At 46.7% G+C, this 27,781-nt stretch overlaps 1 protein-coding gene across 4 annotated transcripts in view; it reads right to left on the minus strand.

Annotated features, from left to right (window-relative positions):
* The window catches only part of RPS6KA1 (ribosomal protein S6 kinase A1), an 87,531-nt gene that overhangs the window by 26,610 nt on the left and 33,140 nt on the right, over positions 1–27,781 (minus strand). The window contains exons 1-5 of one of the 4 annotated variants that reach the window (XM_044435006.1): positions 22,319–22,417; positions 14,313–14,366; positions 4,752–4,868; positions 883–964; positions 575–655 (exon numbers count right to left, since the gene is read on the minus strand). In XM_044435006.1, the coding sequence (XP_044290941.1) occupies positions 575–655; positions 883–964; positions 4,752–4,868; positions 14,313–14,366; positions 22,319–22,348 (364 nt within the window). In that variant the 5' untranslated portion in view covers positions 22,349–22,417. Of the gene's footprint in view, positions 1–574; positions 656–882; positions 965–4,751; positions 4,869–10,065; positions 10,358–14,312; positions 14,367–20,936; positions 21,167–22,318; positions 22,418–27,781 lie in introns of those variants that run through there. The other 3 variants (XM_044435004.1, XM_044435003.1, XM_044435005.1) reach the window with 3 other exon arrangements.

Consider the following 27,781-nt stretch of genomic DNA (forward strand, 5'->3'; position numbering starts at 1 on the left):
TGATTCAGCTTACAAAGAGAATTCCCATGCAATATAATTCAGGAACAATGATTTAGAAATCAACTGGGCCAGTAGAAAGAGGACTAAAGTCATGTCAACATCTCCCCCTTTGTTATGTGCAGTAAAACCCTTTGTCCTAACGTGCTCCATGTCTATTTCCTTCCCTGTTATTTACTCTACTGGCAGCTGCTGCTAAAATGCCCAGTTGTCAAGATGTGGGTAAGTTTAACTTAACTTCACAGAGAGGGGCAAGAATTCAGCACAGGACTGCCATTTTCAGCATCAATCGTGATTATTGTACTGTGCAACAATTCATTCTGTTTCAGACGTATGCAACCCACGGATGAAAATGCGTTGCTTTGCACTGGAGAGTTCTTAGCTTATTGCTTTCTCATGTGCACATCCAGGATGCATGACTGTAAGTATGTGTAAAATATGGAGCACACTCTTCAAGAAGTCGGGGAGCTGGGCTTTTGAGCAATCAACTCTTTCTTACATGCCTAGGCCACCTCACAGGCTAATTCTCAGAGCAGCTTAAAGGCAGCTGCTCACAAAAACGCATTTTCTTGCTCACCATAGTGCAGCTTCACGATGAACGGGTGGTTTACTTCCACCAGAATGTCCCTTTCCATTTTCGTCCTTACTCGATCGCGCACTGTCAACACAGAAAATGCAGTTCTGATACAACACTTCTAAAGAGACAAGGAACAGAGCAGCCCTAGCTATGGAGAATCAACCTTCACCCCAAAGCTAGCTCATTCCTTCCCAGGACTGAGGTGTCTCCATTCCAGAGCGTCCATCATCCCTCACGCCTCACTGAAATGCACCCCTGTTCCACAGCTTCCCAATTCCTTCAAGTCCTATCATGCAGAGCCTCCTCACCTTTCAGTGTTGCTTTCTTCAGGACTTTCATCGCGTAGAGGTGGCCATTGTCTGGTGGGGTGATTTTTCTTACAAGGAAGACCTGTGCAGATAAAGGACATAACCATAAAAAAGCGTCTTGCCCTTAGCAAATTTTCATTCAGGGAAGCAGCAGAGTTTGCGGTAGGGGATGCAAGATGTTTAGTTGTGGGTTAAATAGCTTCAGGACTACTATTTATTGTGACAACCACCTCCAACACCAGAGAAGGTGGTGGCATCTTAAGGAAAAGATGACAGGTCTGTCCTCCTTCTTGCTCATTCTGAATCTTTCCTAAGCACCATAATCCCTTTTAAATTGTCTCCGCCTGTTTATGCCAAATCAGCTGCAGAAGCGTGGCGACAGGCAAAGCTGAACCTGGTGCACTACTCTGGAAGGGCCTTATGGATGCCTCATCAAAAGTTAGAACAGAACACAAAAATCTGCCTCTCTGTTTTGGGGTGCTGGGGAATTGCCACAAGCAATTTTCTCACGAACTTTAAATTATTAAATGGTTTAAATTAAATCCTAGCCTGCCCATTAGGCAAAACGACTCTCTGGATGGCTTTGGTTTCTTCAAAATATTACTGTACATTTATGGATGTAACACTTCTATCTTGAACACTTGCTGTTTTTATCATCGTTTTCATTGTAAACCATCCTGGAATCTTTGTAATGATGGCAAGAATGAATAAATAAATGAAAAGCACATGCAGTGAATTCACTTGGATATTAAAAATGGATGTACTCAGTTATATAAAACAGCCTCATCCAAAATGCTGCTTTCCAGGTGTTCTGGCCTTAATCAGACCTAGCTAGCATTCGCAGTGGTCAGGAATGCTGGGAACTGTAGTCCAAAGCATGCTAATGGCCCCAAGCTAGGGTACAGAGTACTGGTTTGGTGACAGCACAGGAAATGCATTTTGTCTTAAGTCTCCTGCTTTAAGAGTCTGAAAGGGAGAAGGAATTTTTGACTGTGTTTTCCGAAGACGTGAAGAGAAGTACAATAAAAAGGCAGTTGCTGCTATTGCTTAGACCTTTGTGAGCATCTGAGGGGATGTCGGGTGGAGAAGCAAAGCAGCCTGAAAAACTAGGAAGCAAAAAAGAGAGGAAATGTCTCATGGTGGTACCAGACATTTGAATTTATAAAATAGTAATCTTTTAAAAGAGGAGTTGTCTTAATAGGAAAACTGGATTTTTGTGCAGACTGAAGAGGAGTGCCCAACTGACAGCCGCCGTGATCTCTGGGGTGCCTGACACCCCCCCTGCTGCATTTCTCTCCCAGTCGCCTGCTGCTTGCAGCACGGCTGGGAGTGATGCAGAGCGCTCCTTCCAGTGAGGGAAAAGCCTTCTGTAGGAGCTCTCATGAAGCGCATGGACACCCTTCTGGCACCACGATCGCTGCAGGTGTGTGTGCATCTGAGCACATGATTCTTGACCAAAAAGCCTGTGCATGCATGGCTTATACTGAAGTGTTGGGCATTTCACTACTTCATAAGGATATTTCTCAGCTTTATAAATTTCAATTATTTTAGGAGCATTTTAAGGCATGGCCTCTATTTTTGCTCTTCTCGCTACAAACTGTGCCATCTGCCCATAAGAACATCTTATATGTATGTGAGTGGTGTAGGGCTGAGGGTCATGGGCAAGGCACTCTGTACACTGTCAGAGGCACTGTTACTTTCTGTTTCTTCAATAAAGAGAAAATGCTCTGTGGGCAGCCTTAAAATGGCTGAAGGTGAGTCCAGGACCAGCACTATCTGCCGGAGACTGACTCTTCCGGAAAGTTAGCAGCTTCTCCTGAGGAAGCAGCTCCCTGCTGCAGCCACATTGTGATAAGCCATGGAGCTGAGTCAGGGACAGGTTAAAGTCTTCACAGGCCTACGTACTCTCCTATCTGCAGGCCCCTGGAATAGATCCACAGATAAAGATTTATGTTCTCTAGGTCCAGTAAAGCTGCACAGATGAGCAGTGTTTTGCTTTCAGTTAGTGGCACACAGCCCTGGGACAATTCCAGCCTTCAAAATATCCACAGGGGATCTCAGAACAACAGCCCAGAGTTCTCAAAAACACATTTGCATCTTTTTAACATATTGGGACTTACACAGCAGCGCTAATCAGAAATGTTGCTATAATGGCCCAGAGAAGTTCTCTCCCTTGACTTCAGGAGGAGAGGAAATTGCCAGGTATTCTTTTTTGCTTTTTCCTAACAATTTTCAAAAGGCTTGGAAGACAACAGGGCACATGACTATTTCCACCCTTAACAAATTTTGCCAAGGCTAATCGTGGGCTCAAATTACGGGAAGCCAGGTTCTGGCTAAATATCAGGAAAAGCAGAGCGACAATGGAACCCATGATCTGGGGAGGCTGTGTGCTCTCCCGCACTAGAGGTGTTCAAGATGCAACTGGATGTCCATGTATTAGGGATGCTTTAACTGCACTGAGCAGCGGGTTGGACCAGGTGGCTCTCTGGTCCCTTCCAGCTCTACCATCTAGGAGTCTATGAATGCTGTTGCTGAAGTTCTCCCACCATTCAATTGCAAGGAGACGACACCACGCAAGCAACTGAGAGCCTATGTTTTGATGAAGTTGGCACTAGTAATCCTGACGTGGATTTGAGTGCCAGTGGCAAATTCTTCATGCGCTTGCTACCTTCCCAAAGAGAAATGTCGCACTGAAACGGGCCGATGGTGAACAGTGCACACTACACTCAATGAGAAGTTTGCTTTTCTTGTGCACAGGTCTGTGTCCAGTGAAGAAGTGACCTCTGGAGCCAGGCCATTAACGGGACACGTGTCCGGCTGATCTTGAACAGGCCCTCACAGATGAATTTCTATCCTTCCCGTGTGTGTACACAGACAGGAAATCCGTGCCAGAAACGATCACTGTCCCAAATAAGTTGGTGACAAGGCTTCCAAATGCATTGTTTTTAGAATGTATCCTGTCTTTTTTGAAACAAGCTGCAAAGGGTTTTGAAAGTTCAGTTGTATAAACAATGGTCTCAGGTCAATCACAGGACAGAAATTACTCTCTCCACTTGTACTACTTTCAATCAAAAATGAGTTTTTGAATTTTTGAAGATGCAATCTGGGATTTTCCTGACAAGAAGAGCCATAAAGCTCCTGTTTAACTTACTTTTAATGAAGACATATTAGACCTCTATGAGTAAACTGCTTAACCCAATAATAATTTGCTTCAATTAAATTAAATTTCTTGTTAGGCCAAAACTATTCTGCAGGCATTTGGGAGTGTCAGAGGCCCAAGGGACTTGGTCAGTTGTACCTGAGTGGTACCCCAGCCCTGAGCTATGGTTAAGGGCTACAATTCTACACACCTCTGGGAATAAATCCCATAGAACTGAAGGGCTTGCTTCTGGGTAAACTTACCTGGAAATGTACTGATGACCTTGTAAAGATTTAATGAGGTACTTCTTATAACAATGCCAATTTCAGTGTCATCTTTGTGGCAAACACTAACCTGCAGGCCAAATTTGAGGCTTCTAGGAATCCCAGTCAAAATAATATTTATTGCAATATTATTTGAAGGTCTTACTGTACTCCTGACTGTTCACAGGATCTGGATTTAGTTCAGGCTGGAAATACCAAGCGTTTAATCCTAATCATAAATGCAAAAGGTCTGAAATGGGAAGGGGAACTTTTCCAGCAGAAAGACAAATGTTATGGCATTTACCTCAGATCAACATTAACAATTTTGCATAGGACTTATCTTTCTGTACACCAAGCTGAGGGAGTCCTTCTGATGAGAGCTGACAACACTGGGCGGGTGTCCACTTCCCTCTCCATCAGCACAGTGAGAGACAATAAATGTAATCTACATCAACCCGTGAACTCACTTTTCCAAAAGAACCTTGTCCTAGGACTTTCAGAAGCTCAAACTGTGATGGATCGGCCTTCTCCGACCCCTCTTTGACAAGATACGTGATGGTATATTCTTGGACAGAGCCTTCATTCTGAATTAAGGAAAGAAAAAACAACAGGGTTAGCAGGAAGACAAAGCCACAACTCCAGTGATGACACACTCAGGGACACTCTTGGTTTGAGGCGGAAGCATGCAGCTTAACTTTTACCAGCTTAAAAGCTACAGAGGTGCTGGTGGGCATACACAAAACTCCCCTTTACATGCATCCCATGGCACCGACCACTGCACAGGAACACCATGAGCATGTAGGAGAAACACGGCATCATTATGTGATTATAATCAAGGAACATGCCAAGGCCACGTCAGACATACAAGTCAGGTGCATCGGCATCAGCAGCTCATAGTCATCCAAAGCAGGGGTGTGTAGCATCTCTTACTGCTGCAGTTCGGGGACCAGCTACACGTAAGCAATGCCAAGATGCATTCTGACAACAGATGGGTCTGAACTAAAGGTCAGAACAGGCTCAGGACCAGCACACGTCTGTCAGCAAAAGCATCATTCCCCCAAAAAGGTTTCCCTTGCAATGAAGGGGAGTCACGCATGTTCCCCTGGCCAGAAGATTCGGGCAGGGCTCAGAGGTCTCGGAACACCTTTATTAAGGTTGGTTTACGGCAGGGAGGGGGACTGCGTGACCCTCCAGACATTGTCTAACCGCAGCTCCCCTCATCCGTGGCTACGCTGGCTGGGGCAGCCCACCAGCATCCGGAGGGCCACCCAGTGGCAACATGCCGTGTGACCATTCTGTTGTGTGTGTTTTGCTGGCACATGTTTGCCCCATACAATAACCTTGCATTTGAAATGGCAAGCTGGGGCATTTTAAGAGAAGTCCTACTGAGTTTGACCGCAGGCCCATCTAGCCCCACCTCCTGTTTCCCCGCAGTGGCCAGGCACATACCAATGGGGAAGCCACAAACAGGACATGAGGGCGGCGCACCCCCCTCTTGGTTGCTTCCAAGCAGCTGCCGCTCAGAGTCAGAGTCACTCAGGGTCGGGATCAGCAGGGCTACATCTGCAGCGGCTCGTCTGCTTTGCGCAAACGGTGGCTGTTGCAGGATTTACACTGCAAAGGATTTATGTCGCAGTCCTCGTGAAACGTGTGTGCATGTCTGTGAACCTGGCAGAGAGTTGTGACTAGTGGGTAGTACAGAAATTAGGTTTATATAGTTACTTTTATTGACAAACCTCAAAAGCCTCAGGTCCAGAATATACCACGTGCCTCAACAAAACAGCCTTAAAAATGTGAACCTTTTCCGTTCATGCTGCAAATAATTGTATGGCACATCAGCCAGTCACTCTGATGGAGCGTCTGGCCTCTCCCCTCATCATTCTTCTCACTCACTTTGCATATATGTGTGTATATATACATATATGTACACCAAACGCTGGTATCACTTCATGCATCTGATTTAGCAGGCCTCCGGCACACATAAGCTCATGCCTCAGCAAGCACGTTACAAGCGGCGGGAGGCACATGAATCTCTGTGCCCCCGTGATGCACTCCTAAAAGCCAGAAAGCTTTCAAGTCAACAGTCTGGTGGCTTGCAAACATTTGCTGTTTTCAGCCAATACCATATGCGTGTTCTCCTGCACCGCCGCCCCCTCAGCATCTCCTCACAATCCTCCTCCTTCGCTATCCAAAGCTCTAGCACATTTTGCCATCTACTTCCTTTGCTTTTTGGCGGGTGGAAGGCGTGTGAGCGCCTGTGCCACCAGAATTACCCACTCCCACCAAAGCAAACACCCTGGTTTGTTGCAAAACACAGTTGGTACGGCTGGCACGTCAAGCCGCAAAGACAACCCCTGGCACCCTCAGCCATCTGTTTGGCTTCACAAAGTGCTGCGCTGAAGCAGGCGTCTCTGCGCCTTCTGGCAGCCTCCGTCCCCTCCCACCACCTCTCCTCCTCACTACAGTGAGAGACGGAGGAAATGCCAGCGCTCGCAAATGTCTGAAATATGTTCTGTTTAACGGGGATGAAAAGCAGAATATCGAGGGGGATGAATAAGTAAGCTCAGAAGTCGTATTCAAGGGGGTGTTGCTGTTCTGCCTGTGAACAAGTCGGGATACGAAGGAAAGGGAGTGTGTCCAGAGGACCCAAGGAGACCTTTGCTGGTGCATCTGGGCCCAGCCTCCCTTGCACCGAGCGACCAGCCAGATGCTCCACTGTGGAAGCGACGGCCCTCCCACTGTGCGGTGCCACCACAGGGTATTCACAGAGGTTCTCCTTAGCCATGGTGATTCGCCGGTGCTGGCAAGGCCTGTCCTGCACAAGCTGGTCTCATCTCCTGCCACAGCCTTTTAAACTGGCCTACAGAGGGAATAAACCTTTGGAATACCGGCTAGTCAGATTGGAAGAGGCTCTCTAAGGAGCAGAGACAAAGCCCCTTTCTTAGGTGGTAGAACACCTAACATCATTTCAGGCTATGGGAAGCGGTGGTGGGAAATCAACTTTTTAAAAGTGATCCTAACCAACCAAACTCTGTTTCTATTTCTCCAACTGGACAAGTAGAAAATGGGTAGCAAAGGGAGCAAACTGGGTTGAGTTGTATTTTGTTCTGCTTTATTAGCAATGCATAGAACATTAAAACAAAAGTTGGGGGTCTGCTTTGTCCCAAGGCAAGGTAGGGAGACATTCCTACCACCCGTCGCAGAGCTCTCTATGAACTAGTGAGCCCAGGCTGAAAACCCCACTTCCAAATCTATGTCCAAATCCGTATTCATGTGAACAGAACAGCAGCCCCAGTCAAAACTTAACTCCCTCATTTAAGGGACACAACTGCTGCGCTCTCTTGACTATACACATATATGTATGAGTAACCACAACTTCCATCAGTGAAAATCTCCTGAGGGAATATGCACAAAATGAGGCCGCAGAGTAGCTGGGAGCCCATCCATCTCAGCTGGTTTGCATTTCATTGGCTTCATCTGGTCTCCCTGAATGGCGGTTCAACATATGAGCTTCAAATCAGAAAAAATGCTTTTGAGTTGTGAAGATGCAGAGATTCTACTTGGGTTACCATCACTTATAACCAGACGAACACAACACCCACTTTCTGAAGCAGGGGTCCCTGTGGGCACCTGCATAAGCATTTTAATGTTATTTATTTTTCTGTTTTTAAATATATGTACCTGGATTTGTACAGATCCATGGCAGTAAATAGGAAATGATAAAACTTTCTAAATGATACAATCATTTGTAAATGATACAACTTTCTACATAGGCTTTAAAAAAAGAGGACCAAATTTCCAAACAAGTATTTATTTGAAGATGGCATCTACTTGCTGATTGTTCAAATGTTGAGAGTATTAAGTCCTCAGCCCTATTGCGTTATAGGCCATGAGCGTTTATCCTTCCAATGCTGTAATATTTATTTAATTAATTAATTTAAAACATTTATATCCTGGCCTATATCTGATCAGGCTCTCAGTATAGCTTACATATCTAGATATAGATAGCAGTCTTTTAGCTGTTAAAAGGGTGCAGATAATCTATTTACACTGACCATTTGTTGCTATCCATGAAGCAGATAAACAATGTAAAAGATTGGATACATCACTGAATCTTAAAGAGTAGGCTAGTATTGGATATTGCCAAACATGTTTAAAAGAAGCATTAGTTGTATTGCACCACCAGCACTTAGACAAATTGGACAATTCCTTACTGAATTATTATTATTGCATTGTATTTATAATCCACCTTTCTTCCTCTTACAAGGAAGGTGGCTTACAAGGTTCTCTTATTAGAAAGACTTTGCAGTGCCCAATTGACACAAAACAGATGTTTTTGCTAAAATCCACAGAGATGGCAACTGGATGCCAACATGGCAATCCAATAATTAAGCATTTTGTGGTGGTGCCCACAACAGTTTTTCAAAATTCCAAAGGTCCCACAAATCCAAAAAGGTGGGGACCACTGTGTTAAAGGGTTGCTTCTGCTCTTTTTTAGATTTCTACATTAAAATAAAAAAGGATGCCAATTCTGACATCCAAGAAGTCTAGTTGTTTCATATCAAGCAAGACCATCTAGCTTAGAATCACAGAAAGTAGAGTTTGAAGGCCACTGGATGCAACCCCTGCTCAGTGCAGGATCCAAATTAAAGCATTCCTAACAGATGGAAGTCCAGTTGCCTCTTAAATGCATCCGGTTTGGGGGATCCCGTGATCTCTAGGTAACCGGTTCTATTGTTTCATTATCTGTCCAGGGACAGGAAATCGTTTAGGGTTGTGGGTAAATCTGACCGTTTGAGAAACGTCCTGGCCACCAACATTAAATGACGGCCTGGAAAGGCATGGCAAGGCCCAAATGACCCTGGTGAAAGACAGAGGTGGCATCTGAGTCCCAACCCACTAAACATTCCTCTGAACCTTCACCAACCGGCAGCATCTTTCTAGGATTTCAGCAGCATGACTGTTTTCCTGCTCTAGCTGGAGGTGGCAGGGACTGGATATGGGAATACTTCATGCAAGGCTGTTCTTGATAACTGAGCTGAACTCCTGTCCTCAGTCAAGCAGTCACATCCTGCTGCTTGGGACCAAAAGTGATCCAACACTCTTGGGTCTCCCTCTTCCTTCAGCCTCCAAAAACTTCCTTTGTAGAAGTGGTACAAACCACCACATTGCTCATGATCACCTCAGAGGTAATGAAAAGAAAATAAGAAGATCCTAGCTTCTAAAAAACCAAGCCACATTTTAGATTGTTCCAGTGTTCTGGCCAGAGGTTTCTGTTTGCATCTCTGAAATTGTATTATGAATAGTTTGCAGGTGGTCTGGCTTAATGTGGCCTTTCAGGTACTAAAATCTCCACACTGGTCTGCAAAAACAACAAGGCACCTGTCTGTGCAAACCCGAGCTCGTTAATCCAACCAAGCAATGCACAACTTGGTTACGCTTTGTATTTGCAACTGTCCTTTTCCCTACAGCACACAAGGTACCATGCTTTGCCTTCCGTACCTGGCTCCTTTCTAGGCACGGCCCAGACAGAGACCAGCTGGTTCCAGCCAAGTGGTGCATCGTCTGCTTTCAGACCAGGCAGCTTGTGAAACAACCAATTATGAGAACACAGGACATTTTCTGGAGATCTGCAATGCAGCTGTGAGTTATTTTGGAGACCTGCCCAAAGCGGGGGGAAACACAGCATTCATCCATGATGCTACCTCATTCCTACAGCTAAGCGAAGCATGTGAGCAAGCACAACGAGCACAGACTTTCTTGCTAGGCTGAGATACTGACCGGATTGCTGATGTTGCTGGCCGAAAGCATCGGCAGTCTGCTTTCGGTACGCCGTTTCCCATGCAGCCATAGCGCAAGAAAAGCAAAGATGCGAGGAAGCCTGGGTTCCTTCGCCATGTCCATCATCCCATGACAGTCAAAATGGCACATCTCCCGCTACCAGAATCTCCGGGAGCATGGCCTGTGGCTTTTCGGTGGACTATCAGCGGGAGCAGCCTCTGCTTCATGGAGAACTGGCCACCAGCACAGGTGGCAGAAGCCAAGGCAAGTGAAGCAGAGAGGAGCGCAGCCCTCAAAGCAAAGCAGCTTAAAAACAGAGCTTCCTGCCCTCCTTTGAAGCAAAACATTTGTGGTAAGCTAACTTGAAGCACCTCACAGCTTTCACATCCCAGTTTCACTTTTTCTGCTCGTCAGTTGTGCTTCTCTCTGAAACCTTAGGGACCTTGTTTATTGCATTTTGTTAAGAGCAGTGCTGCAGGACACGCATCTTGTTCCCTTGCACCAGAGTCGTGCACACACATCCAGGCTCACGGCAGGGAAGTGCTTTGGCCATGAAAAAAGTGCAATGAAGCAGAAGCCTCAGGCTCTTGCACTTGCTGTGACCAAAGGGTTAAGATTTTGAGAACGTTAAGTGCAAGGAAAGAAAAAGTGGAAGGTGGTCTCTGAATCTGCAATTACACAACCAATATAATTGGTTAACTGGAGGGATACGAGACAAAGCGCAGATGTTTATGCATGGGCATCCACCTGGAGCAGCGGTCTAAGAAAGCCAGTGTGGGACAGCAGTGCAAGCGAGTGCGAAACTAGGCTGGGGAGAGGCAGGTTCCACTCCTAATGCTACTGTGATGTTCACTAGGTGACCCTGGATCACTCACTGGGCACATCTGCACATCACAGAAGACTCAGCATGGTTTAGTGAACATGATGGATCTTGATGAGATGAATCCATGAGGGGCTATGTTGCCTGCAGTTTTTGTTTTTGTTTTTTTTAATAAAAAGCAACTTCCATCCAAACCTTACCATCAATTTGAGAGTTAAACTACCCTTGCACAGTCCTATGACAAACTGACAGCTTCCTGTTAGGGCTTCCTTACTTTGCAGCCTCCTGTTTGGGCAACCTGTTAAGCAAGCTCTCTGGGCAACCAGAGGGATGTTCACTTACTCCAACCAGGGCAAGCCCCCCTCCCCTCACCGCACTGGTATCCTCCAACAGAACGCATCACAGTACTCAGGGCTAAGAAAGAGCAAAAACATTCCACCAATGCACTTTTATCTCCTATAGCAAGGTCCAAGTCAGCCTTCCCAGACCTCACTGGCTTCTCCAAAATGAAAACGTTTCTGCACTACTGCTATAATATACACTGGGTCAGCCATATTGAAAACCCAAATACTTTATGGACAGAATAGGTTGCTTGAAATGAGTGGTTTAGCATTAGAGAAGCAGACGGATCTGTCAGGACCGCTCTGCCTTCCCAGAAACCAGGAACCAGGCCTTCCCTCGAAGGTGGTCCATGCTGAGTCCCGTACTGTCAACACAGAGGAGCAGTGGCTCTCCAGAGCTCCAGGCACTTTTCTGCCCTACCTGTGGACACTGAGGATCGAGCCTGTGACTTCCGCATGTAGCACATGTTGTCCGGAGCTTTGCCCACAGGCTCCAAAATGCCAGACAGTCTCTTTGCAATGGAGATCTTTACCGGCATTTTGCAGCTACAAGACAAAGTAACTCTAAAAGCCCTCTGGTAAGCTGGAAGATAAGCCTCTGCTCGTGTCAAGAGTGTCGAACCCAAACTGAGAACTTCTCCCTGCAAATCCTTCCCTTTCAATAACTCTGGGGACTCTACTCTCAGGGTGGCTCCTGCTGGTGGAAGACCTCTAACTGGGCAGCTTGTTCCGCCTGACGCCAGATCACGAGGTCTGGCACTGGGCAAGCAGTGACTTCCCTCCAACCCTTCTTGGACCCCTCCTGCCTCTTCCAAAACATCTCTGCTCTCCTGGTCAGCCTGGGAACCTGCAGGCAGTGACCCTGAATGTCACGTGCAGGTGCTCTGACGAGATTCCCAGGTGTGCGTGAGAAATGGCCTATTCTGGTGGGACTGATAGCTCAGACTCTGAGGATGATATGGAGCTGCCCGAACCAGACGAGGCTCAGAGCAAACCCTCTGATAACGGAATTGTTGTTGAAACAGAGCGGCTGCACCTGCAGACTTCCCCGCAGCGCCAGTCCAAGCCCGCTCTGGATGAAAGCAGCTCAAGGACAGCTGGGGGGCCCAGTCTCCCTTCCGCCTGTGGGAATGGAGCAGCCGAGGATGGGAGGAGGGAGATATGGAACTGCGTAGCCCCTCAGATGGAGAATGCCAGCTTCCTGAAGATCTGAACCCCAGCGCCTGCTGGCACAGCCGCAGGCTGGACCAAGTAGGGGCTCAGAGCGCAGAACACAGGGCGCCCCGGCTTCACAGCACCCCTTCTTCCAGACACAGGCCCCAAAGGGTTCATCAGCAAAGCCTTGGGTGAAGGGAGGGCCAACACTTCTCCTTGTGTATGCGCAGAGTCATGTGAATGCTTAGTTTTCTTGGTAGAATAAAGACTCTAACAAGACGTGCTAAAGAGACTGCCTTGCTTGGGAGGGGACGCCTAGCTCAAGACACGGGGGGTGCTTCCAAGGCCTCCTCTCCCTCTTCCCGAGTTTTGACAACTTCCACTGCTGAGTCTTCGGCAGAATGTAGGTCATGGAGACTGTGCGCTGCCTGCCAGGAATGGCAGTTGGGCTCCCATGCGCTCTGCCACAGAGCGACAGCCCCCTCTGCTCCTTTCCTCCGTAAAGGCCAGCGAAACCTTCCCCAGTATCTTTTCCAGACTTTAAAAGATTGCTAGCACACTCTCCTCCTCAACAAACAAAAACCTTTGGCTTCTCTTCAACCTCACCCCCACATTCTTTTCTCTCTTCTAGCAATCAAAAAGATACCAAGACAGAAATACAATCTGCTAGTGTCTTCCTTGAACTGCAGACCCAGGAGCTGCCAGTGCAAAAGAGAGGAAGGCCACAATTCATAAACATCAGCTTCAGTCAACAGAAGTTGGTGTTCTATGCCAAAACATTGTGCACTTTAAAACTATTTTTTCTGCAAATGTATGAGCTGAATTTGATACTATTGGTCATTTTTCCATCTAGAAGTTGTCCTCTGATGACAACCTTGCTCATATTGTTACCCAGAGCTGCTTTTTTTTTCCTTTTTCTTTAGACAACTACTTCTATCTGCTGCTGGTCTGCCATGATGGAACACACAGCAACAATTCCTTCTTTCTTGGATCAGAGTGGCCCCTACCAGCACTGGACAGTATGTTCTTCATGGAAATTATGCGCCTACACCACCTTTCACAGACAGATATCAAAGGGGATGGGACATGGGACTGGACTATGAGCCTAAGAGAAGCAACACGTTCCTCCTCTCGTATTAGACTAGCACTCAAAAGCCACCAATGAAATTGGCTGACAGCCCGCTGCTATCCTAGGAGAACATTAGGAGAGACTTTGCTAAGAAAGTTCATGTATGGTCAGTAAGAAGAGTTCCTTAACAGTACCTTGGTCAAATGCTGCAACCGTGCAACCAAACAATGAACGCTGAATACTTTAAAAAGGCAAAATCACTTTAGGTTAATTGGATCAAGTCACTAGCCCATACTTCGGAGCTGATATAATCCAGAGGATCCTAACCGCTTTTAAAAATGCTTTTAAGACTGCAAAAATGTTTGAAAAATGGAACATTTCTAATACACCAAAAGAAGTTAAAGAACATAACTTCTCACAAGGGTTTAAGCACATCTGGAGGAATTTCAAGACAAAGCTGTCGAAGAGGCACCACTGTTTTCTGACCTGCTCATTCAAGAAACCAGAATTGTGTCTTCTTCATAACATCTGCTGACTAATGGATATTAGCTGTAGCACTCCAGCGACTCGATGCTGAAAAGGAATGTCATCCGCCTTTGCTTTTGGGGATAAGGCATGTTGGGAACTTGTTAGAAGGCAGCTAATGCCTCCTTTCAAACTAACACCAATTGCCCACACTTCCAAGCCTGGCTTCAGACAATCAACCACAAAACACAGTGCGCGTCTTCAGGGGGAATTATATGCCGTTTACATTAACTCGACTCAAATCTGGTAGCAAAATAATCTGCCCATTGCTCAGCATCCTTTCCAGGTGTAAAAGTGAGAGTATGAAAGAAGGAATCTCACTGAGCAGAAATGTTACCTTATTTGCAGCATTCGCCGTGTCTCTCTCTATCCAAGTGGGCTCCCGTTTTGCCTGCAGAAGAAACAAAAATTAGAGTCTGAGCAGACAATCTATGAACGCCGAAGCCAATTGTTAATCTGAAGCAAGAGTATCATTTTCCACCAGCCCCTAACTGCCAGCATCAGAAGCACTGTGCATCTCCTGTTCTCAGAATTGGCTGCTTGGCACAGAATGAAGTCTCTATTATGTCTTAGTTACCCATTTTCCCAAATGCAATTTCTAGTCCTCACTGATGCCAGCTAAAAGTGGAAAGGAAGTGAATTTCTCTCTGCCATCTTTTCCTTAACAGACGTCTTGTTTGACAATCCTGGAAGCAGAAGGAAAGCAGCCATGTGGTTCTATGTATGCCACAAGCAGGACTGCAAATTGTGGGGCTGCTGTGGCAACAACAACCACAACCTTAGGAAGAGATGTCCAGGCAACCACAACTCCATTTGGGTACTTTGTCATGAGCCCACTTCTTTGCCATAGCATTGCTACACAGTCCACTCAGCTGGTCTCCTCTCCATTTCATCATTGCCCAGGGCTTGCAGCAGCCTCTTCAATGCCTTTGCAAGAATTCCCATAGGATGCAACCCAAACAATTACAGACCTAAGAAAAGCAAGAATCCTGGGATTCTGTTCTCCCCTTGCCACTGCTCCACGAGGCGGATCTCTGTCCAGTCTAAGACTGATTCAGGATATCTGCGTTTTGTGAAGCTGCAAGTATCAACATTTGTTTGGGGAGATGCTTGTACGCCCAGCCACAGGACAGATGCGTAATATATGCCCGCCCAGACAAGACACATTTGGCAACCTTATTCCCCATCCTGAGAAAAAGGAAGCTTGCATTATTCTCTTGGCTCCAATTCTACCTGCCCACGACTTACAACAGATAAGTAGAAATGCTGAATAAGGTTTTGCTCTTTGCAGAAAGAGCTTGTAAGGTTCACCTATAAGAAATGATACAAAGTCCTGTTCATGCGTAATCCTCTTCCGGAAAGTGAGCTAAAGAAGTTTATTCGAGCAGAACAGAAATGCTACTGGCGCAGTCCCCCTGCCCCTGCTCCTTGTGCTGCTCCAAGATAACATGAGCATTGGGTCACCTCAGACATGGGAGCAGATGTATTTCCTCTGAGTTAAGCAGGTGCTGGATGGCATAACCTTCCAAAGTGGACGCAGGCTTTTATTAGCCATGCCACATCGCTCTGCTCTTCTCCCAACACACTTCTGCCCATGCCTTTCATTCCGCAGATTTCGCCTTGCTCCGGGATCCAGAGAGGTCTTGCTCTTCTGCTGCCCCTTGCACAGTGTCCCAGAAATACTCGTGTGATGTCACTGACTCTCCTTCAACTTCCTCCTCAAACCATGTTTTACATGAAGGCCTTGGCAACAGCCCCTTCAGTCCCAGGGCTTAACGCAACTCAACTTGTCACTAAGTCCAAGCACATGCTTCCCTCTATAATGCTGCCTTCCCTTCCCATGTTGCATTTTAGACGGTAAGCTCCTTGGGGCAGGGGATTTGGACTCTTGCACTCTGTAAAACACAGAGTGGCAGAGCTGTAATGAACTCTGCACATGGGTTATGCCCTTGGCCATTGGGAAAATGATAAATCTCTTTGCATTTAAGTTTACCGCATGAAAACAGTGAATGGTCTCCCAGCCCTCCTATAACCAGCCTGCAGAGTAACAAGCTACCAGGAGTGTGGGAGAAATTTAAGTCATAAGCAGTTAATGCATGTGCTGCGCTGGCAAAGGTGGGATGGAGGGGAAGGGAGTCAAACCTCAATCGATGCCAGTAAGTCCTTTTCTGCGGAAGCAGAGGTACATATACAATCAATGCCATAACCTTCACCTGTGTCAAATTTCCCAGCACTGTACCTATTTTAAGCCTCCGAAGAAGCTCTTTTGACACTTCGGATATGCACAAAATAATTCCCCCACCTGCCTGCAGTTGACCAGATGGAAACATGCTGCTTAGTTTACCAGTTTCCTGAGAGTTTGCGGGGCTGCACTGGAATGGCAATCAATCACAACCACACTTGCAATGCCTAGTGTTGCCTCTGACTTTTTGGGTATGCAAATAAGGAATTCTAGGCAAAATTGTGTACTAGAAAGGGCTAATATCCAAGTAAGAATCCGTCTTAATCCCTACCTAGTTCTCTTACACTCTTTTGAATCCTCTTCCCTTAGCATGCGCCCCAAACTGAAATGCATCCCCATGTTCTCCAACTGCATCTGCTCTCATTTTAATCACAGAATACGGAACTTATTCAGTGCAGGCCCCCTGCGTGCAAAGCAGGTGCTCTAAACTTCAGTTCCTGACACCTCCAGTCCAAAGGTTCCGGTAGGAGTAATGGGCAGATATTCTTTTCTGCCTGAGACTTGATGCCAGCCCTGAGCCCTTTCCCTGGCAGCAGAAGGACAAGAGAAAGCAAGAAAAGAGAGGGCAGCATGAAAGAGAGGGCAAAGGGAACAGTGACTCACCCACATCTGTTTATCAAAGGCTTCACCTCTCTTTCTATCTATACAGCTCAATAGCCATAGCTCTCTGGGCAGTTCACAGCAATTCACAACAACGACAACAACATTTTTATACTGCCCAAATGCCGAACTTTCTGGGCAGTTTACAAAGCATTAAAAGCCTAAACATACAATGAAAAACATAACATAAAACAAACAAAAACAATCTTAGTGCAAGCAAGGTCTTACAGGGGAGAGCTTTCCACGGTCAAGGGCCTACCCCTGAAAAGGCCCCCTCGCCTGTTATCTGTTTCTTTCTCTCCCACTCCCACCACATAATCTCTTGTCTCTGGCATTTGAACAGTAATCTTCTTGGGCTGGCTCATAGTCATTCATTCACTTTCTGTATTATTTATTTTTTATGCCACCCTTTCTCCAAAGAGGTCTGGCCAGCATTCCACCGTGTGGCAACCCAATGAGGTAAGCCAGCATGCCAGCCTGAGACAATTTGCTGTCAGGAATGGATCCGAGGAGCTAACTCCTCCTCACCCGTCAACATGCATAGCACCTCAAGACTAGTCAGGTTATTTTGTCACCTGAAGCAGCAAATCTCCTTCCCTAGCAAAAAAATACAGCAGTAGCAGCAGTAAGCTAACGGAGTGCTGCACCTTTCATCTCTTAGGAAAAGGTAATAACAGTTTGCTAACACACGGAATATTTCAGACGGCTGCTGCACTCTTGTCCTGCTTGTGGATTTCAACATGCCAGCTGTTCGCTGGGTGAACAGAAGGTGGGACTAAATAGATTCCTGGTCTGATCCCATCTTGGCTCCCCTCTTCTGGAGAGACAGGCAAAGGCCCTCTTCAATTTGGCACTGACAGATTACCTGTTTTCATCTGCACAAATGCTGCAAGAGATGCTGGAAGAGTTTTATATTGCAGCCAGCTCTTCTTCGAGCCACAGCCTACTGAAGCACAAAGAGCATCGCATCAGAAGGAGCGTGAGCTGAGGGGAACCCAAGGCCTATTTTAAGATTTGCAGAGAAAAAGGCCACCAACCCGCTGAAGTTCAAACACACTTTTAAAAACACCCTCTTTGTTTTAGGGAACAAAATCAAATATACGCTTAAACCACAAGCCTCCTGCAAGGGCTCTTTAAACAAACTTTAAAGGTCTGCTTTAAGCAAAGGCGGCTCTTACTTCCCTTTCTCTTGATCTGCAGAAAAAGCAGCACAGCTCAGCTGGCAGGAGGAGTAGAGAGACCCTTTCTGGGCAAACTGACTTTCCCAAGCGCAGGTCAAAAAGGGAAACCAGTGACCCGTATGTAGAGGGCATCTGAAAATTTAAAATCAGGACTCTGGAGGGGAAAAATAACTTAGCGGGAGTAATCTCTTGTCTCTTCAAAAAATCAATGGGGAGAATTCAACCAGCATAACGCTGTCTATTCCCGGCATACCTGACAGAGCATGTGTGTGGGTGGGGGAAGGCTGGCTGCAGAAAGCAGCAGAGGGTTCTTGCACTGGGGACCACGCACACTTTTTCAGCACAGCCTCCTCGAGCGGGCAGCCTGGTAGGACTTTTGCCAGTGCCCCATCAGAGGCAAAAGGGGGATCCACTGCCTCATCAGGAATATTACCACCCCAGTGAGAAGACCGGCAGCAGCCAAGAGGGAATTCTCAGTTTTAATGCATTGCCTCTTACAACTTCAATCACCCCCTGAAGATGGTGTGCCCAGTGCTCTCCCTACAAATTTTAGAGCCGGGGTAACAGTAAATATACAAGAGCCAGGATGATAGAAGTGACCACTGAAGTAGTTAGAGAACCGGTCTCTGAGTGAGAAGGTTCAAATCCCCATGCGGGACCAGTTGCCACAGGGCTGCCAGAAGAAAAACATGGGGAGCCAACTAGTCTCGCCACCCGGTATACCACGCTGAATTCCTTGGACAAAGGGTGGGCTAAGATGCAGGAACTGAAGCCTCTGACTGTAAACTGGATAAGAAAAACATGCCTTTTTCTTGTAGAGCTCTCAAGCCCCTACAACAAAAACACAGCTTAACAGGATATGAAACTTGCTTGAAAGCTTTTCCTTAGCTGCTACGACAGTGAGGAGTATTGTCAGCTCTCAGACACCCTCATGCGCCACGTGATTAGAGTCTTACAAGCGAAAGGCCAGGAGAACCAGCCTTAGAGAAGTTGAAATGACCGGCACAAGCAAAGTGAGGCCCCACACGTGGTTAGGCAAAGCTTGCAAGTGCAGCAGAAATCCAAATTCTGCCAGACTTCTCCCACACAAAACACAAATATTTCACTAAAGTGCTAAGAAAGAAAGCGGAAGAGAGCAGCAATCGGCTCGCGCTCCTAGGTGGAGACACAAGTTATGGTAATTCTGGCGTGTCAGGCAGTAACTCTGTTCTCAAAGTGGTTCAGACTGGAGCTCCCAAATGATACGGCCTACGCATGGCCCTCCCCTATAAGAAAACACCCAGCCTTTCCCCTTCCACTTTGATATTGCTGTCTTTTTCAGGTGGTTTTGGAAACAGGATACACAATTGTAGCTAAGGAGCTAGCTTTGTTTGTGTTTGACGAAAACTCAAAGAATCTTTGCGTGTGTGTTTTTTTTGGGGGAGTGGGAATGGTTAGAATGTTAATTAAGTGCTTGCAAACTGTTGTCTTTTTACAGGAATGGAACACTTCCATTTTAGGATGAAGTACTTTCAGTGATGAAGATGATTTCCAGTTGGGTTGTGGGAAAATATCACAACAGTTACAAGGTATATGTTCCTTACGTTTGTATTCTCCCTTTTCCTTAGGGCAGGAGGATGCAGAAGGTAGACAGCTGCAGATATTGTAAACTTCAGCTTAGAAAAGCACTTGCCATCATTGTGAATGGTCAGGAATGCTGGGGACTGAGGTCCAAAACTTCTGCCCACCTTTGCTTTAGGGAAAGCAGACGGTGAGGAAAGTTACGTGGAATCATCCCATATAATCCTTACAACTGCCTTCGAATGGCAAGCCACGCAGGGGGGTTGCAACCTGTGCCACGTTGCCCAGCAGGTTTCCTAGCGGAGAATATTATCTCAAGTCTGTATGTCAGCGGCCAGGTATGGCATCAGCCTGACACTCTCAAGAGGTGCTGGGGTTCCAGTGACCTGGCAGACAACTAGGCACCTCCCTAATTCCTCTCTTTAACCTAATTCCCCATGCTGCTTTGAATCACCAGTGGGGGCATGCTTGAAGCCATCTTTTCAATTTCCCATCATGCCCCTCACTTAGCTTTGGTCTGGGGCAGCCTCCACTGGGTTCCCTTAGAAGGGGCTGTACCAGCGGTCACTTTGCCAAATACCCCAGAAACCTGGAACCGATTCTCTTGCTGGCAAACCTGTCCAGAGGCTTTGCTTTCACAACTTTGATATATGCCAAACAAAATTCCAACGGCATGAGCTTCTCCCCAGAGAAGCCGTCTTATGCAAACATCACAGAGCCATGAAATATTAGCAGTGCAGTGTTACAATTCTTCCTTCAGGCTCTTAGGAAGTTGAGAACATGATACCAAAGACTGCACAAGTTCTCATCATTATTTGGTGGCGTTTGGCAATGTTTGAAGAGCTGGAGAATGCTGTTCTAAAAGATCGCACGGAGTCCAAGCATTTCCCAACCTGGTTCCCTCCGATGTGCCAGGCAACACATTCCACCATCCTGAGCCAACAGGCAACTGCCCTCTTGGCTAAGGATGGTGGGAAATGTAGTCTGACATGTCCGGAGGTCACCAGGTTCAGGAAGTCTGGGTAAAAGATTATTCTTTGTAGAAGCTGCTATAGCAGCAGAAGTTGTATGCCCGAGTGTGGCAACATTTCCAGCATGTTTGCACCAGTTTTCCTTCCCAGAATTATATTTACTAGCCAGATCTAAAAGCCCCTGAAAGCCCAGAGAGCAGAAAATGCTTAGGAGCAAGACTACATTTAAAGCATGATTTTCTACATAATTTGCACACAGGCCTGCCTTACCTGTATGCAGAGGAACGTCATCAAAATATTCCCAAACTGGGTCTCTTTTAGGGCCTGCTGCCATTATAGGTTTTCTTTTCCAGGGAAAGAATAATACGATATACACAAAAAGATTCAAAGACTTGTGGAATATTCACCTCAGAAGGTTTCGCTTTCATTTTACTGCTTGCCCCTCCCTCCGCAGACTCAGCTTCTTGTGCAGATTTATTCCCTCCCAACAAGCTTCTTCTATTCATTGAATTTTTTAAAAATTAGCACTCAACAGGTGAAGGATTGATTCTGTGTACATAAATTGGAAAGGAACAACAGGATTAAGGTCTTGTTCTCAACTCTGTATGTTTATTTTGTAACATTTTTGCTGTGAAGAAGAGGCATGTGATCTCTGCAGACACAAATTCACAGTTTTGAGAACGGTAAAACCAAGCATCTGCAATAAGATCTTCTAGACAGAAAAACTGTCAAATACTCTTACAGAAACCTCTGGAAGAGCACAACTTTGTGAAAGAATTGATGACATTCATTTCCCTCCCCCCCAAAAAAAATAAACAATGCATGAATTCACAGCCTCATGCTACATAATTAAAAACTAATCCTTATTTCATGATGAATAACCTTTGGAATATAATGTATCTTAAACAGAAAACTATACTTACATAGTTTTTTTCCCTCAAAAGGCATTTTATATAAAAAAATCCAACTTAAATGTAAAAATCTGATTTAAATCAAGAAGTCTGATTTCTTTTATTTCTTTAAAAAACATCAAGTTTTATCTACTCTGGGGGCAATGAGGTTCGGCATCAGGCAAACAGCTAATTGGAAGGAGGGTCCTCAGTTGTGAAGAGGAAAACTGGCAGCAGCCTCTGACACTGGCACCCCTTATAAACTCCCCCTCGTGTCCCCCCCCACAGCAAGCACCCCACAAGCTCCCCAGAGCACCTCCTTTCTATCACATGGTTTATCCTCACACTGCTGCTTCACTGCCAGTCCTCAACTACCTGGAAAGTCCCCTGCCTGTTAGATCAAAGCAGCACTGATCTAGATGCACAGACAGGTAGAGGTGAGACTTGTCTCGCCCCACAAATTGATGCTTTGCACAGGGCCTCACCAAAAACAAGAGGCACATCTCTCTGCACCACAGCCTTCCCCCGCAGCCACGCTACAATCGCGACTGAACTCTGCTCTCCACCCCCTGATTCTCTCAGCCTCACAGCAGGAGATAAAAGGGGGGAGAAACTCCAGATGTGAAAGGAAGCTCCAGTTGCACACCCCACACACTTCAGAAAAACAATCTGTTGTACCCAGCATGCCTGAGGAAGGATTTTTCCAAAACGCACTGTGCCTACCAAGAAATCTTTCTGTACCTGCCATGGCTCCTCCTTTTTCCTCTGCCTCTGGCGCTACCCCCATTCTGGTCATGTCACAGCCCCACTGCTCTCTCCCGGGCCAGCTGCAAGGGAGCTGGCCGTGTGGCGCATGCCCCCGCCAGGCTAAGCCAAAAGCAAGGATCGCCCGCACTTGCCTTGGTGCGGAAGAGAAGCCTCATCATCATCCCTGCGGCTGCTGTGGGACGGGTCTACACTCGCCCGCCGGGCACCGTCTCTCCAGCATGGACCCTGGCAGCCGGATTGCCCCAGGCAGCGGCTCTCCGTCACTTGGGTATGCTTTGGAACTTTCAGCATAGAGGAAACTGTGTAATTTCCCCACCGATAAACCACAAAGTGTGTTTCCAGCACACAGCCCAGCTGATGAATCAGAAAGATAGTTAGAAGGGAAAGAAAGGCGCATGGCTTCCGATGGGATCCTAACACTGCAGGACACAGGCACATTTTCCCCCTGAGTTAGTCCATGAAGCAAAATGCTCTTTATGGCCTTGCCTAGGAAGTGAAGGCCAAGTCTGCATTTTGGCATGAAAAGGGAAGTGGGGTCTGCCCAAGCAGCCGCTTCCCCTCCAAGCAGCCATCCTGCTCCTTCTCGCAACCTTCCCTGCAGAGCTTTCCAGCATGCTGTGACTGCAGAGGATACCCAGTGCTCAGGCTGTCATGGGGAGGGTTATGCCCCTCTTAGGGCTCTTCTTTAAAACGATGTCCCTGAAAGTCCTCAGAGCTCCCAGTGGCCCTGTTCTCAGTGGCCCTGCTTTGTTCCCAGTCCCATCAGCACTGAATCTGCTGCAGAGGCAATTCCTGAATGTTGTAACAAATCCCCTTCAAGCCCTGCAAAGCAAACCTCTATCCCAAAGCCCAGTTTTCTCATATTTTTGCTTATATCTTTTACAGGACAAGTTAGTAGCCCACTTTTTTTCTTTTGCACAAAGGAGAACACTTCACCAGCAACTAGACATGAGAGCTAATGGAACTGACAGGAGAGGACACCACTATGTGCCGGGCGCTGGAGGCTATTCCTGTAGACTCAAGTACTCCAGGGTAATAATTTCTGGATTAAAAAAAATATTGCTTTGGTTACTTCAAGTTTTGCCCTATGGCAAGCAAGGCTGCAACTCTGCAGCCAGATCACAAGAAATTAGTAGCAGCAGCAGCAGCGGTATAGCTTTGTAACTAAGCCATAAGGGTATCTGATGTTTAGAAATAGAGAATAAGCAAGGAAGAGTTGTAGAGAACAATTCAAAATAGGATTGTACCTTGAGAACCACCCACAAACCTGTCTCATATAATGCAGAATGTTTCAGATTGCATTCCAGGGAACTCTGTGGTTCCTCAAAAGTTGTCTGGTCTTAAGTAAGAAGGTTATTTGTAAATGTGTTTTGCTGAAAAAGATAGTGGCTTGCAATTTCCCCATGCACTGTGAGGCCACCAGGGTGTGTCCCATGTACTCCAGCCAGACACCGTTTCTGCAGGATGGTGCCATGAGGAACCGCCAGTCCCAGGCTCCGTCCCTGGCATCTCCAGTCAGAAGGATGAGGGTCTCTCTGCCTGTGATGCTGGAGGGCTGCTGTAAAGGATACTGGCTAAATGGGAAGGCAGGCTGGCCACTATTAGCCACTTCTTAGTCCTAGGCCAGGCTCCGAATAGGCTTTGGACAACCCAGGGTCCCCAAAACGTTTGGGGTAAGTGGACTTATTTTGGTTTGGGAGAGCACCTTGAGCACACTCACAAAATGGTCGCCATGCACGGGAAAGCTTGCCCATTCTTAACATGGCTGCTATGGTAACTGGCACAGCTGGTTTCAAAACAGAGTAATTTCCAAGAAGGCAAACAAGTAAGACTGAAAGAAGTTACTTGATCAAGAACACAAGCACAATACAGAGGTAGAGACTACGTACACCCCAAAACATCAAAGCGCTGTTTGGAACCCGGTAAAGACAGTACTGGAGGGCAGCCCTTCAGCATGTTAGTCTCCCCATTAAATATGCATAAAATTGTAAAAAATAAAAGAAATCAGGAGGGACAGGGTGTCTGTTAGCACATTTTTGTGTTATATTGATGTAATGAAGGCTGCGAGCAAAGCACGGAGTTGTCAGATTAGGACACGCTGTGTCTGCCCTGTGAGAATGAAGGAACGCTCCTATGCATTCTGCCATGTTATAATGATCAACCCAAAAGATCAAGAGGGAAAGGTTACAACATCTGGGATTGTTTAGCTTACTAAGTGGAGACATGATAGAGGTGTTTAAAATAATGCATGGTGCAGAGAAAGAGGAGGGGGGAGATCTATCTTCTCCCATAATACTTGAACCTGGGGTCGTCCCATGAAGCTGACTGGTGGCAGGTTTAGGACAAATAAAAGGAAGTATTATTTCAAACAGCACATATTTTTTTTATTTTCCGATTTATATCCTGCCTTTTTCCTAAAAAGGGCTCAAGGCAGCTTTACATCATTCTCCTCCTCCATCTTATCCCCACAACAACCACCCTGTGAGGTAGGTTGGGCTGAGAGTCTGTGACTGGCCCAAAGTCACCCAGTTGGCTCCACGGCTGAGCGGGGACTCGAACCCAGGTCGCCTGAGTCCCCATCCCATGCTCTTAACCACTGCACCACACTGGCTCTCATATGGAATTCACTTCTCCATGATGCAGTAACAGTCTCAAATGGGATTTCTTTAAAAGGCGACTGGACAAACCAATGGCAAAATGATGATGCTGATGATGATGAAGTAGAGTAGTAGCAGTAGTAGTGCTATTAGTCCTAATTCGTACCAGGAGCAGTATACGTGTGAACATAACTCGCTCTGGACTGATCCAGCAGGGCTCTCCTTAATTTCTGAACTCGTTGATGCCAAGTTAAGATACCTCTCCTCCCAGGTATCTGGCGTTGTACAGCATGGCATTTAATAGCTCCTGGGATATACTGTTTTTTTTACTTCCCTACATTGGTTTTTATGTTTAGGCTTTAGAAATTGGGAGATACAGAAATATAATAAATGGATGGATGAAATGAATGAGTGGTAAACTATTATTCCCAGGTAAGTTGGGGGTTGCTCTGGCTCCTCCCGCAGGGTTCTGAAACTGCAGTGAGGGCAGGCCAGTTACTCTCCTGTATCAAGATTGAATACATCCTGTAGATTAGGTGACTAGAGTCATATTGGTTACAACCAGTGTGGAGACACGGATCAGCGTTTCACAAACAGGAAGCTGCTGGTGCGATGCTGCTTCTCCAAAATGACAGCTGCTGTTATATTATGAGTTACATGCAGGCTTTTGAGCTCCCTCCAGAGACTGCAGGCTGGGGGACATGTGCCCCTCACACTTCCACACACCATGTTCGTGTCATTGTAGCAGTAGCCTGAAAGTGTGCTTTCTCTCGCGCCAATCTACCCACCCTCTTGAGAGCACCTGCCTTTTCTACAAAGGTGCCTGGTGATGCATGAGGTTCATTTGGTGCCAAAACTGCTTTCCTTTTGGCTGTAGGGAAAAATTCTATTTTCCCAAGGATTTTTAGCACAGAGAGCTGCCTAATATCAAGTCAGAGCACACACTAGTTCAGTACTGTGCTCTGACTGGCAGTGACTCTCAGGCAGGAGTCGTCCCCAGCCCCACCTGGAGATGCCAAGGATTGAACCTGGGACCTTTGATGTACAGGGCAGGTGCTCTACCACTGAGCTCCAGCCCTTGCCCATAAAATGCCTGCAACTTCTCTACTTATAGAGCGGTTCTAGACTGAGCCAGCCCCCCGGTCCCTGTAGCTCAGCCTTCTCTGTACAAGGAGAGCAGAGCCTCTTTCAGCCTGACTCCGGACATGAACTTGTCAAAAGCTATTCAATGGATTCCCCTGCAGGAGGTGGTGTGCCGATGTTCCTGGCCTTACCCTTAATGACATTCCATTCTGTTCCTTGATAGCTCAGTTCACGCCAACCTTAGCTTCTCTCTGACATATATTACTGGTCAACTGAATGCCCAAGTATCCAAAGCGCGAGCGCAGGTGCCCAAAGAGGACAGCAGAGTGGGAAAATGTCATCCGACAGGACTGCATGGCAGCAAATATCACCCAATGAGATCATGCTAAGGTGACTTCCTGGTTCACGTGCATAAACGAGATATGCTCCCTGACCGCTATGACCCTCTTGGCTCTTTGTTCTGAATAAAGCGTGCTCCTGTCGCTATGAAGAAACCTACTGGGACCGGCACGCCAGAAACAAACCATAGCCTTTGCAACATGTCAGCCAGGTTCCGTCCTGGAGAAGCTCTCAGGGACCGCAATCCAGCAGCAAGCAGGGCCAAAGGTAAAGAAGGCAGGGCCAACATACCAGCCTAGATGGTCTTAAGGCTCTTCCAACCAGCCTTTCACCCTTTAGAATGAGGAAAAAACTGAACAAAGGCCAGGAAGCCAAGTGGTGCTTGGGGGAAGAAGTGGCCTTCCGGCAAACTCCAGAAGGAGCAGCCATGTTATGGTACGCTGATATAATGAAGGCTGCAAGCAAATGGACATGGCTATGGTGTGCAGGAAGTGGATAGAGACACACCGCTCTCTCCTCCCCACCCTACCTTGCACAATTTTATACATTTCTGTATTGCCTCTTTGCTCACCCTTTTCTAAGCCAACCAGCCCCAGGTGAGGCAACCTGCCCTCTAAGGGGAATGCCTCTATTCATGGGTTTTTCCATATGCACAATGTGCGGGAAGCTCAGCAGAGGAAAACAAGTTACTTTTGTGGGAACTTGCAGATGGTTAACTAAACTTTTCATTGAGAAGTTGTTGCTAGGCCTTTGAGAAGCCTCAAAATTACACAGAAAAGTTTCTAAATAAGTAACTTGTAGAAATAATGCTGGGAAGGAGCAATAGCAGAAGTAGGGAGAGAGACTGAAGTGTTGGGCACATAATTTACATCAGAATCAGAGAACACAGGAACAGAAAGCTTAACCCCTCTTTCCCCAATTTACAGTCTTTATGAAAAATCAAGCACCACCAGCCCAATGCAGCAATTACTCATGGGGAGTAAGGGCAGGGATATGGTCCTTGGCATACATCACTTGTTGAACGAGCTGCACTCGAAAATTAGCCTTGTATGTCAGCATCCGGTGCACATTTCAAAATAAGGCAGGCAGCCCTCTCAGTTTTTAGACAGAGGGAAGTTGTGTAGTATGAACATGCCGTCCTCATTTGAAATGATCCTGCTAGGCTAGCTCTGCTGATCAATGTGGAACTTACATTTATCCCCATTGGCACACACTCAGAAAAGTTGCCTTCACAACAGGACTGCTGGCCTTCCAGGGATGGAGGCACAGATTCCAGCTCAGACAAGGAGCAGGGGTTAGAATCCGCAGGGGGACGCCAAGGCAGCGGACCCAACGATAAGCCAGGCAGCAGGAGGGACACTCAACTTCAGGCACAGTGGGAGAGCAAAATGAACCTGCTAAGGGGATGGAGGGAAGATCGGCCATCACCCATCCGAAGAGGGGTCAGGCAAAGAGGACAGACCAACTGAAAAGTGCTGGACACACCAGGTCAGCCCTGAGAACAAGCACCTCACAGGCCTGTGTGGGTCATCTGAGTTTGAAAGGAGGCTGAGAATCAACTTACAACAGGTCACA

This window comes from Varanus komodoensis, unplaced genomic scaffold (genome assembly GCF_004798865.1).
Source record: "Varanus komodoensis strain SLA01 unplaced genomic scaffold, ASM479886v1 scaffold29_1, whole genome shotgun sequence".
NCBI lineage: Eukaryota > Metazoa > Chordata > Lepidosauria > Squamata > Varanidae > Varanus > Varanus komodoensis.